General features: G+C 39.8%; 1 protein-coding gene across 1 annotated transcript in view; it reads right to left on the bottom strand.

Moving 5' to 3' along the window:
* EYA1 (EYA transcriptional coactivator and phosphatase 1) overlaps nt 1–12,553 on the bottom strand; it is a 167,231-nt gene that overhangs the window by 123,523 nt on the left and 31,155 nt on the right. Inside the window, exons 5-6 of the mRNA XM_017872729.1 lie at nt 4,369–4,438; nt 3,903–4,048 (exon numbers count right to left, since the gene is read on the bottom strand). Coding sequence (XP_017728218.1) covers nt 3,903–4,048; nt 4,369–4,438 — 216 coding nt within the window. The remainder of the gene's footprint in view (nt 1–3,902; nt 4,049–4,368; nt 4,439–12,553) is intronic.

The following is a 12,553-nucleotide window of genomic DNA, read 5'->3' as shown; positions in this document are numbered from 1 at the left end:
GGATCTCAGCTCACTGTAAGCTCCGCCTCCCGGGTTTACGCCATTCTCCTGCCTCAGCCTCCCGAGTAGCTGGGACTACAGGTGCCCGCCACCACACCTGGCTAGTTTTTTGTATTTTTTTTAGTAGAGACGGGGTTTCACCGTGTTAGCCAGGATGGTCTCGATCTCCTGACCTCGTGATCCACCCATCTCGGCCTCCCAAAGTGTTGGGATTACAGGCTTGAGCCACCGTGCCCGGCCAGTTTTATTCTTTTCTTAATAAAATGCCAATAATTCAAGTGTTTCTATTCAGCTCAATCTACTTAGAATTGCAATGACAATTTAATGGAAGAAAATGTATTTTGAAATTCTGAGATTTTTTTTTTAATTAAGCTTTGAGATTTTGTTGGATTTATTTTTAATTTATGGGTATTGACCCGTAACAAGTGAGTTAAATTACACCAAGATAAAGATAATCTCCAGGTGGGAAGGAACAAATGTTCATGTGAGCTTTAAATGTTTCCTGATTTGCCTCTTCAAAGTGCAGTCCAGGCAGTGATATACAGATCACTTTTCCTAATGGTTGATAATGCTGAAATTTGAGACTATTACCACCCTTGAGTTTAAAGCAAGAGTTTGTTGAATTCTACTTATACGTCCCTAATCACAGCTAGGCATCTGATAAATAGGAAATGAATCTGTACCCCCAAAGACTTCATTCACAGACGTTTTATCACAAATATGCACAAAAATATCTTGGATTCCATAGCCCAGTGCTCAAATGGCAAATTCAGGGTTGAGATATAAATGGAGAAAAATGAGAGCAGAAGGCATACGAACCACACAATCTTTTCGCTACCTCTGACCTCAAGATAAGGAGCTGCCAGTTCTTATAAGGCTCATTAGAAACAATCACACTAAGAATTTAGACACAGAAGGTGACAACACTTTCTAAACTGGCCGAGAATTGGGTCTTCAAGTACCACTCAAATATGTTAATACATGCCTGCCCACGCGATAATAGCACCACTATAATAGCAGGTTACTCACCATATGAGGAAATGCCGTACGGCTGTCCTGGCTGTGGGTACGTGGCATAGGCTGTAGCTTGTTGCATTCCTGTGGTAAACTGTGTTTGCCCATATGCAGCCATAGTTTGTGAGGAAGGGGTAGGGAGAATATGTGGGTATGGTCTGCTATTTGTCAGAAATGACAGAAAATAGAAAGACCATGCATTAGATGGAAACATGCAAACCGATTAACAACCACATCACGAATTCCAGCTAAATATTGTATCTTAAAGTAAAACTTTCACACAGAATTGACAAAACACTGAAATACTTCAGTGTCTCCACTACATGATGCTCAAAATAAATTTGTGTCAATATATTTACATCTCTATGAAATGCACTTTCATTTAAATTAAGATGGAACATGTGGGCACAGACATGACTTGAAATAAATAAAAGTCTACTCAGAGAAGTTATTTATTGATTAAGAGAAAATACATCTTACTTGGAAGGGTAAATCTGTGGTGGAGAGAACTGGTGAGTTGGTCGTGGGCTGAAACTACTGCTCCCAATTGCTGAAAACAAAACAAAACAAAATAATGCACAATAATCCAAGCAAAATACAAAATATACAGAAAACACTGATATATTTTCAGCTATAGATTGACCATATGTAATTTCAGATATTTGATCTTTGTGACCTGCAGAGATGGCAATTTCATATGGTTCCACCTAACAGAAAGTTAAACTATAAAGAGGAATGAATAGAAACTGATTAAGGGCTCTAGTTTTAAATAAACTCTTAGAAAACATCATCACAATCCTCTCAAATACCTGCCGGCACGCTGTGAGTTTTACAGTGACAATACTTCAATAGTACGAGAAGTCCTGGCTACTGTTTGGAAAGCCGTGCTGAAAGGGGAGGTATGAAGCTGAATTGCAGGATTGGGTGGGAATGTGAAAGGTCAGCTGGCCTATTGTTTGTGTTCAGTGAGAACACACAAACCTGAGGCTGTATTACCAAGAAAGGTGGTCTAATCTTCTCTCAGGTGAGAAGAACCAGGATAGATCCTCATTTGCCTGCATTGATTTAGCAATGGTTTTAGTAAAATGCATTCCTATAACTATCTTAAATTTCTCAAGTTGCAAGCTAAGCCTGTTTTTTCCTGTGCTGATCCGGGTGTTCCTTTGCCTTTTAGTTATATGTGATCAACTTCAATGTTCAACTAAAAAAAGGTTTGCCTTTATTTTTTAAAGAGGTATTTAAGCATTCATGCAGGACTTTTCTTCTTAATCACATTCACTTGATTAAATAATGCACTAAAGTCCTAGCAAATGTTCTTATACTCTAATTCTGAACTAAAGAAGCAAAACCTATGTTAACAAAGTCCTGAAAATGGCAGTTTCAGCTTATTTCATTGTAAACCGAGTCAATCTACATATATATAAATCTACATATATGTGTGTGTTTATATACATACATATATATCTACATGTATTTCCGTTTATCACATGTACATATTTTTTTCCTGCAATTCCCTAATCTCTATCGGGATAAGATGCATTTTCCTTGGGGCAATTATTATAAGATAAGTTTATTTTATTCTTCTACCAACAATTACTATCTTCAGAGGCTCTATTATTTATTAATTCTATTCTACACTAAAATCCTTTTGGAAGGTTCTATGTACTCAAAGTTTCAAAAGTTTTCCCATTGTCACACTGATACATTTGTGTTTCTCAAATTCAATTTTCCAGCTTTTGTTTGGGACGACAGTGGTAGAACTGGACTAAAGTCTTCAAATCTATGAGTAATCCTTTCCTTGTAAAACAAACAAGGCCTGTCCAGGGACAGTAGATCTAGATTTGTACCACTCTTGCAAGCTCCCAGACTTCAAACATCTGACTGGCCGCTTGGCAGAGACAGCATCTGTCCTGAAGAGATGGCAAGCCAGCCCAGCTGGTACACCCCATCATCTGGCACATACTGAGCCACGACTCTGTTCCAGGTGCGGTGCTAGATGCTGCAGGTGCGAAGGTGCAAAGACTAGTTCTGTCTGATACGCGTGGGAAGGATGACACATAGAGAACTGTGGGATGGTCAGTTAAAGACTGCAATTTATAGGAGAGAGGGATTAGACTTCTTATTATCCTGTTTCCTCAGCACCTGACAGGGCCTGGCATGTGGTAGAGGGAATCAACACACACTGTTTGTTTAAAAGAATGTGAGAATTAGGGCATAAGCAAAGTAGATGTTTAAAACCACAATAATGTGAAGAATGGTTTAATTATTTTAAGTTTTACATAAACATACATAATAAACCTAATTCAGCTCTTTAGCAATACAGCTTGCAGTAAGTAGTACCCCTTATGAAATAAATGTGAAGAACCGACAATGCTGTCTTATAACTACTCACCTAGTTAGGTGTGCTTAAAATTACTGAATATGTCAAAGGCCATGTAATAAGTCTTATCTTTTGGGCTTTTAACATTTTTTAAATTATACTTTAAGTTCTAGGATATATGTGCACAACGTACAGGTTTGTTACATAGGTATACATGTGCCATGTTGGTTTGCTGCACCCATTAACTCATTATTTACATTAGATATTTCTCCTAATGCTATCCTTCCCCTTCCCTCCACCCAATGACAGGCCCTGGTGTGTGATGTTCTCCACCCTGTGTACAAGTGTTCTCACTGTCCNCACAATCTTTTCGCTACCTCTGACCTCAAGATAAGGAGCTGCCAGTTCTTATAAGGCTCATTAGAAACAATCACACTAAGAATTTAGACACAGAAGGTGACAACACTTTCTAAACTGGCCGAGAATTGGGTCTTCAAGTACCACTCAAATATGTTAATACATGCCTGCCCACGCGATAATAGCACCACTATAATAGCAGGTTACTCACCATATGAGGAAATGCCGTACGGCTGTCCTGGCTGTGGGTACGTGGCATAGGCTGTAGCTTGTTGCATTCCTGTGGTAAACTGTGTTTGCCCATATGCAGCCATAGTTTGTGAGGAAGGGGTAGGGAGAATATGTGGGTATGGTCTGCTATTTGTCAGAAATGACAGAAAATAGAAAGACCATGCATTAGATGGAAACATGCAAACCGATTAACAACCACATCACGAATTCCAGCTAAATATTGTATCTTAAAGTAAAACTTTCACACAGAATTGACAAAACACTGAAATACTTCAGTGTCTCCACTACATGATGCTCAAAATAAATTTGTGTCAATATATTTACATCTCTATGAAATGCACTTTCATTTAAATTAAGATGGAACATGTGGGCACAGACATGACTTGAAATAAATAAAAGTCTACTCAGAGAAGTTATTTATTGATTAAGAGAAAAATACATCTTACTTGGAAGGGTAAATCTGTGGTGGAGAGAACTGGTGAGTTGGTCGTGGGCTGAAACTACTGCTCCCAATTGCTGAAAAACAAAACAAAACAAAATAATGCACAATAATCCAAGCAAAATACAAAATATACAGAAAACACTGATATATTTTCAGCTATAGATTGACCATATGTAATTTCAGATATTTGATCTTTGTGACCTGCAGAGATGGCAATTTCATATGGTTCCACCTAACAGAAAGTTAAACTATAAAGAGGAATGAATAGAAACTGATTAAGGGCTCTAGTTTTAAATAAACTCTTAGAAAACATCATCACAATCCTCTCAAATACCTGCCGGCACGCTGTGAGTTTTTACAGTGACAATACTTCAATAGTACGAGAAGTCCTGGCTACTGTTTGGAAAGCCGTGCTGAAAGGGGAGGTATGAAGCTGAATTGCAGGATTGGGTGGGAATGTGAAAGGTCAGCTGGCCTATTGTTTGTGTTCAGTGAGAACACACAAACCTGAGGCTGTATTACCAAGAAAGGTGGTCTAATCTTCTCTCAGGTGAGAAGAACCAGGATAGATCCTCATTTGCCTGCATTGATTTAGCAATGGTTTTTAGTAAAAATGCATTCCTATAACTATCTTAAATTTCTCAAGTTGCAAGCTAAGCCTGTTTTTTCCTGTGCTGATCCGGGTGTTCCTTTGCCTTTTAGTTATATGTGATCAACTTCAATGTTCAACTAAAAAAAGGTTTGCCTTTATTTTTTAAAGAGGTATTTAAGCATTCATGCAGGACTTTTCTTCTTAATCACATTCACTTGATTAAATAATGCACTAAAGTCCTAGCAAATGTTCTTATACTCTAATTCTGAACTAAAGAAGCAAAAACCTATGTTAACAAAGTCCTGAAAATGGCAGTTTCAGCTTATTTCATTGTAAACCGAGTCAATCTACATATATATAAATCTACATATATGTGTGTGTTTATATACATACATATATATCTACATGTATTTCCGTTTATCACATGTACATATTTTTTTCCTGCAATTCCCTAATCTCTATCGGGATAAGATGCATTTTCCTTGGGGGCAATTATTATAAGATAAGTTTATTTTATTCTTCTACCAACAATTACTATCTTCAGAGGCTCTATTATTTATTAATTCTATTCTACACTAAAATCCTTTTGGAAGGTTCTATGTACTCAAAGTTTCAAAAAGTTTTCCCATTGTCACACTGATACATTTGTGTTTCTCAAATTCAATTTTCCAGCTTTTGTTTGGGACGACAGTGGTAGAACTGGACTAAAGTCTTCAAATCTATGAGTAATCCTTTCCTTGTAAAACAAACAAGGCCTGTCCAGGGACAGTAGATCTAGATTTGTACCACTCTTGCAAGCTCCCAGACTTCAAACATCTGACTGGCCGCTTGGCAGAGACAGCATCTGTCCTGAAGAGATGGCAAGCCAGCCCAGCTGGTACACCCCATCATCTGGCACATACTGAGCCACGACTCTGTTCCAGGTGCGGTGCTAGATGCTGCAGGTGCGAAGGTGCAAAGACTAGTTCTGTCTGATACGCGTGGGAAGGATGACACATAGAGAACTGTGGGATGGTCAGTTAAAGACTGCAATTTATAGGAGAGAGGGATTAGACTTCTTATTATCCTGTTTCCTCAGCACCTGACAGGGCCTGGCATGTGGTAGAGGGAATCAACACACACTGTTTGTTTAAAAAGAATGTGAGAATTAGGGCATAAGCAAAGTAGATGTTTAAAACCACAATAATGTGAAGAATGGTTTAATTATTTTAAGTTTTACATAAACATACATAATAAACCTAATTCAGCTCTTTAGCAATACAGCTTGCAGTAAGTAGTACCCCTTATGAAATAAATGTGAAGAACCGACAATGCTGTCTTATAACTACTCACCTAGTTAGGTGTGCTTAAAATTACTGAATATGTCAAAGGCCATGTAATAAGTCTTATCTTTTGGGCTTTTTAACATTTTTTAAATTATACTTTAAGTTCTAGGATATATGTGCACAACGTACAGGTTTGTTACATAGGTATACATGTGCCATGTTGGTTTGCTGCACCCATTAACTCATTATTTACATTAGATATTTCTCCTAATGCTATCCTTCCCCCTTCCCTCCACCCAATGACAGGCCCTGGTGTGTGATGTTCTCCACCCTGTGTACAAGTGTTCTCACTGTCCAGTTCCCACCTATGAGTGAGAACATGTGGTGTTTGGTTTTCTGTCCTTGTGATAGTTTGCTAAGAATGATGTAGAATTTCCAGCTTCATCCATGTCCCTACAAAGGACATGAACTCATCCTTTTTTATTCCATGGTGTATATGTGCCACATTTTCTTAATCCAGTCTATCATTGATGGACATTTGGGTTGGTTCCAAGTCTTTGCTATTGTGAATAGTGTTGCAATAAACATACGTGTGCATCTGTCTTTATAGCAGCATGATGTATAATCCTTTGGGTATATACCCAGTAATGGGATGGCTGGGTCAAATGGTATTTCTTGGGCTTTCTTTAAATTCAAACCCCTGTATGGCTCCCACAATCTCTGTGTGACCTGTATTCAAAAATCTGCCATCTTATACCTCAAGTACCTTTTCTGTAATGGCATGAAACACTTTAAACTTTCCAAACAGTAGCCCAGGAATTCAGACTAATTTTAATTTCATAGGACAAAAACAACCTAAAACAAAGCGAATGACCCCAGATCATCTATCAAGGTAAATTAAACAGTGATTTTACCCTTAGAAAATTCCAAATTACACCTGCCACAGAGCCTTGGAAATATACAGACAACCAATATCTCTTTATCTGTTTCCATTATTCCATTCTATGTCCAACACAGAAAGAAGCTCCTCCAGTCTTTTTGTAGGAAGGGAGAGGGGAATCAAAAGTGAATAATAATCACAATCTTGGGACCGCTGGGAGGAGCAACAACTCTTGAAATTGGCAGGTCCTCAGCTCATTCCTCCCCCAGGCTCCTTCATGGCAACACTATTCAGCCAGACAATCAGGTCAAAAGCTTAGAAGTAAAGTTTTGACTCTTCTCTTTCCCTCACACTCTACCTACCCTTTGATCATAAGTCCAGTCTGCTTTCTCATAAAAATATACCCCAAACCTCACAGCTTCTCACTTCTCATCTATCACTCTGTTCCAGTCACCAATGTTGTGGCAAACAGAAGATGTACCTCCTCATTCTTCTGCTGCAGGGGATGAAGCTGAACAAGGGCCTAGCTGTTAAGTCCTGCAATCCATCCATGCCATGCAGGGCGAGGGTGAGGGGACACTTTCAAAGGGCTTAACCCAACCAGTGACAATGCACCAGGAATATTAAGGTAGGCCTGCCTGTTCCTGGGAGATCTGGGGCTCCTCTGATGGCCTTGCTGAAATGTTCTTAGATTGCACTCCCAACTAACTTAACCTCCCTTCCTTCCCTCTCTCCTTTTCCTTAACAAAATCCTGGTACAGTTAATCCTGCCTTGGTGGCTCTTCTAGGAGGACATGAACTAACACAGTCATCTTTCTTCTGAGCAAGGAAAACGTTGGTCTCCCTGCTTCCATGTGCCCTCACCTCACCCTTCTCCCCATAAAGCACCTTCCATGCATCAAACAGTGACCTCTTAAAAACATAAATTAAGTCATGCCACAAATCCGCTGATCCTCAACTCCAAGCCCTCCATTATCCTCCTATCACATTTCAGTGAACCCAAACTTATTCCTGTCCTTCACCAAGATCTCTGCTCAGATGTCCTCTCCTCTAAAAGAGACTCCCATCCATTCCTTTACTAAATTCTTTGAGCAGCTTTTGTTTTCTTCTTAGCACTTTTAGTTGCCTGTTTACGTACACCAGCACTTAACATTTACCCATGTATTATCTGTCTCTCCCAAAGAATGAAAGCTCCATGAGGGCAGAGACCCTGTGTACCATTTCACTGCTATATTCCCACTGCCTAGAACATTGCTTGGCATATAGCAGGTGCTCAATAAATAATTGTTGAATGAACAATTAAATAGAGAAACCATATTTGTTACACAACATTTTTTCTCCTCCAGAAGCATTCCTGCTTCTATTTTCAATTTTCAAATATCACTAGACATCAACTAGCATTTTACTTAACAACTTAACAAACGTAGGCTTTGCAGAAATGGCAGAGGCAGCAAAGATATTAAAAACACTTTATTTGCAATCCCTCTTGTTCTTAAAATTTAAATCATTAAAATAATGCTTTTCATTAATAAAGAGTACATGGGCATCACTTTACAATATTTTGAAACCATAATAAACAATGCTGCAATTTTCAATTCAGCCACACGCCTTGGAAAACCAGCCTCCCCTTTCTTTCACTCTCCCCACAACAAGATCCCTGAGGGCTTCCCTGGAAGAGTGAGTCACTATGTCCTCAAGGCTTGCAGGTGCTAGGGCTCCTTGAAAGAGAGGTGGAGATAGCAATCACCAACATCAGAGTGGCTCCATTTCTTCTTTATCCTCACTGTCTATTTTGTTATAACACTAATAATAGTTAGCGTGGGAACCTTTAATTTTTTTTTTTTTTTTTTTTTTTTTGGGACAGAATCTCACCCTGTCGCCCAGGCTGGAGTGCAATGGCGCATCTCGGCTCACTGTAACCTCCACCTCCCGGGTTCAAGCGATTCTCCTGCCTAAGCCTCCCGAGTAGCTGGGATTACAGGTGCCTGCCACCATGCCCAGCTAATTTTTTGTATTTTTAGTAGAGACAGGGTTTCACCGTGTTAGCTAGGATGGTCTTGACCTCCTGACCCCGTGATCCACCCGCCTCGGCCTCCCAAAGTACTGGGATTACAGGTGTGAGCCACTGTGCCCAGCCAGGTTCATGTGAATTTTTAAGCCATTGTGGAGAAGAAAGTAGGAGTGGTGGCCACAGAGGTAAAGGACAGCTTGGAGTTAAAGACTTAGAAACTTCTTTATTTTACAAACCCTAAGCCCTGTTCATAGCCATTCCAGTATGTTGATTTTTGTCTCTTTTCTTATTTATAAAAGAGAGAGAAAAGAAAATGTAAAATAAGAGAATATCGATTCCAGGGTGCTCTGTGCTTCCTATGCCTTCACTCAACCCCCTTAGCTCCCCTGATTCTTTCCTCTGTATTCAACACAGAGAATCAAACTATGGAAAACAAGATTCTTTATAGCTTCAGCCTCTCCACCACCTACCCCTCCACCTTCAGCTAAGCCCTTCTCCAAGGCCTTTGCTTCTCCTGTGTATCTTTTCCAAGTTGAGGCTGCTTCTCAGATTCCAGATGTCACAAAGACCTGAAGACATATTTTCATTGTTGTTTCTTCCAAACCATTGGCTTTCTACTCTCCCACAAAATCTTTCTTTCTCTGGGGTTGATGACAGATCTTCAACATTTCCATGAATGACCCATATTCTGGACATTGCCTACATTTATCAAAAACTTTAGGATTTGGTGATGTCTCCCTATAAGCCCCAACATCACCCTGGGTTATATATCCACCGCTTTTCTCAGTCTGTCTAGGCCTCAACCCTGTCCTTCAGTCATCAAGCTCAAGACCACATCCTGGCCCCTTTTCCCCACTCCATGGTCTCAAGCCATAATCACATTGATCAATTCATTCATTTCCTTAGCAAACATTTACTGAGCATCTCCTATATGCTTGATACTATGAAGGCCACCAGGACTGTAACTGAATAATACAAACAAAATATCTGTTCTCATAGGGCTATAGTTTGGCAGGAAGACAGAAACCAAGAATTAATCCTAAAAGTATTGATGAAGGCTGAGAAACTAACTACAGAGGCATGTGGTGAAGGCCTCACTGAGTTTAAGTAAGGAACATCATCTCTGTCTGGAATTTTCATTCCTTTGTTCTCATTTCATGTGTTATCCAACCTCATCAAGAGATGAAGAACACCTGACCTCTCTATCTTTTCTCAAGGTATTAGCCCCTACCTCTCCTTCTTTCTACATGTCTTGAATACATGAAAAATTATTTTAAACCATTCCTTTACTGATACTCTCAATTTTCTTAAGTTCATATTCTATCATGCTCTACCTGGCAAACCCTTGACCCCGGATCAAGCCCAGTGTCTTTTTATGTGGTCTGCTAAGCCCTTGTAGAGAAAAATCACTCCATCATACAGGCCCATGTTCATTAGCTCCAGCCTTGTTCAACCGTCAGCTCTACTGCCCATCCCCTTCTCTTTCTAGGCAGCTTCAGACTTCCCCAGCATCCACTAAGTCAATTTCAGTCTTCTTCAACTCTTCAAGCTCACATGTCTATCACTACTCTCATTTTGAGTCACTTCAGAGGAAAAAGTAGAAGCCATCATTTGTTCATTCATGTTTTCTTTAATTCAAATATGTGGCAAATATTAGGCAAATATGTGAGTGCCTAATATGTGGCAGGTACTGTTTTAGGTGTCAGGGATGCAGAAGTGAACCAAACAAGACAGAATCCCTGCCAATACAAGCTTACGTGTTGGTGGGGTGAGAGTCCAACACTAAACATAATGCACAAGAGAATGACAACATTTGCAAAAGGCTCATAATTATTGGCAGGAAAGAGTAGGGAGGAACCTGGCCTGGTAGAACAGAAGTAGAACAGGAGAGTTGCACTGAGTCGGGTGGTCATGGTGGGCCTTGATGAAAAGGCGAGATTTGAGCACAGACTTGAAGTCAGGGAGATAAAGGCAGGTATGCAGGGAAGGAACTGCCAGCGAAAAAGGCACTATGTGGGGAGCACGTCTACCACGTGGGAGGGAGAGCAGTAAGCAAGGGGGGCAGGCAACAAGGTCAGACAGTCTCTGAGGCAGACGATGATAGGGCTTGTGGGCTTTTTAAGGATTTGGTTTTTACCCATAGAGACGAATGGGAGCTGTTGAAGGGTCTGAACAGAATTGTATAGGAACTCTCTCAATGTACTGCCACCTTGTCCACTTCCAATTCATCTGCACCACATCGTATTGCATCTTCCCCAATGTTTCAGTGGACAAGTTATTCTTTTTCTAGCCTGATCGACTTCTGTTTTGGATTTGTGCTATTGCTGTCCCATCAGGGGCTTCCCTGTATCAATTATCCCCCTACTTGCCCGTACCTCTAATCTCTGCCTCTGTTGAGTTTGTGTCAGCAGTATGAAACCACACTGACCTCCCAAATGCCATCCTTCTCTCTAATGAATTTCCTTTCCTTCCCTTCTTTTTAGCACTATGTACTTGAAAGACATTTTTCTTTTCCTCATCTTCACTCCCCAACATTATTCATGAAATCATCCATTCATTCAATAAACTTTAGGAGCACATACTATCTGCGAAGGGCTATGCTGGAGACACAGAAGTTGGTCATGTGGTCCAGCAGGGACAAGGATAAGTAAAGTTCACCCATCTACTGAAACTGCTACAGGCTAACCCATTGATGCTTGTAATTTTTTAATTTTAAATTTTGACACAATTTGAAACTTGCAAAAAAGTTTCAAGAACAGCACAAAACGTCCCAGATATCTTTCATCCAAATTCCCCAACATGTTATTAGCTTTATCCTTGATTTCTTCTGTGCATGTGTCTGAAAATGCATACACATATATACCTCACATTCTGTTGGAGTTTTGTGTATGATATCTTTTTACTTATAAATATTTCTGGCCGGGTGCGGTGGCTCACACCTGTAATCCTGGCACTTTGGGAGGCCAAAGCGAGTGGATCAGAGGTCAAGAGATTGAGACTATCCTGGCCAACATGGTGAAACCCTGTCTCTACTAAAAATTCAAAAATTAGCTGGGCATGGTGGCATGCACCTGTAGTCCCAGCTACTTGGGAGGCTGAAGCAGGAGAATCACTTGAACCCAGGAGGCAGAGGTTGCAGTGAACCAAGATCGCACCACTGCACTCCAGCCTGGGCAACAGAGCGAGACTGTCTCAAAACAAAACAAACAAATAAAAAAAAATATATATATATATAGACACACACATATATATACACATATATATTTTTTCTATGTGTATTTCTTAAAAACAAAGAGTTCTTTTACCACAATACAGTTATCAAAATCAGAAAAAAAACAGTGATAGTGATGCAATACTATTTTCCACAGATATTTTCAAAAAAATGTATCTTTGTAGCACATGATTTTTAACTTGGACTTTAAAAGTATTACTTTTTAAAAG

This window comes from Rhinopithecus bieti, unplaced genomic scaffold (genome assembly GCF_001698545.2).
Source record: "Rhinopithecus bieti isolate Rb0 unplaced genomic scaffold, ASM169854v2 scaffold_6536, whole genome shotgun sequence".
In the NCBI taxonomy this organism is placed as follows: Eukaryota; Metazoa; Chordata; class Mammalia; order Primates; family Cercopithecidae; genus Rhinopithecus; species Rhinopithecus bieti.
The sequence above is the reverse complement of the archived record's forward strand: the minus strand, read 5'-3'. Positions and strand labels throughout refer to the sequence as shown.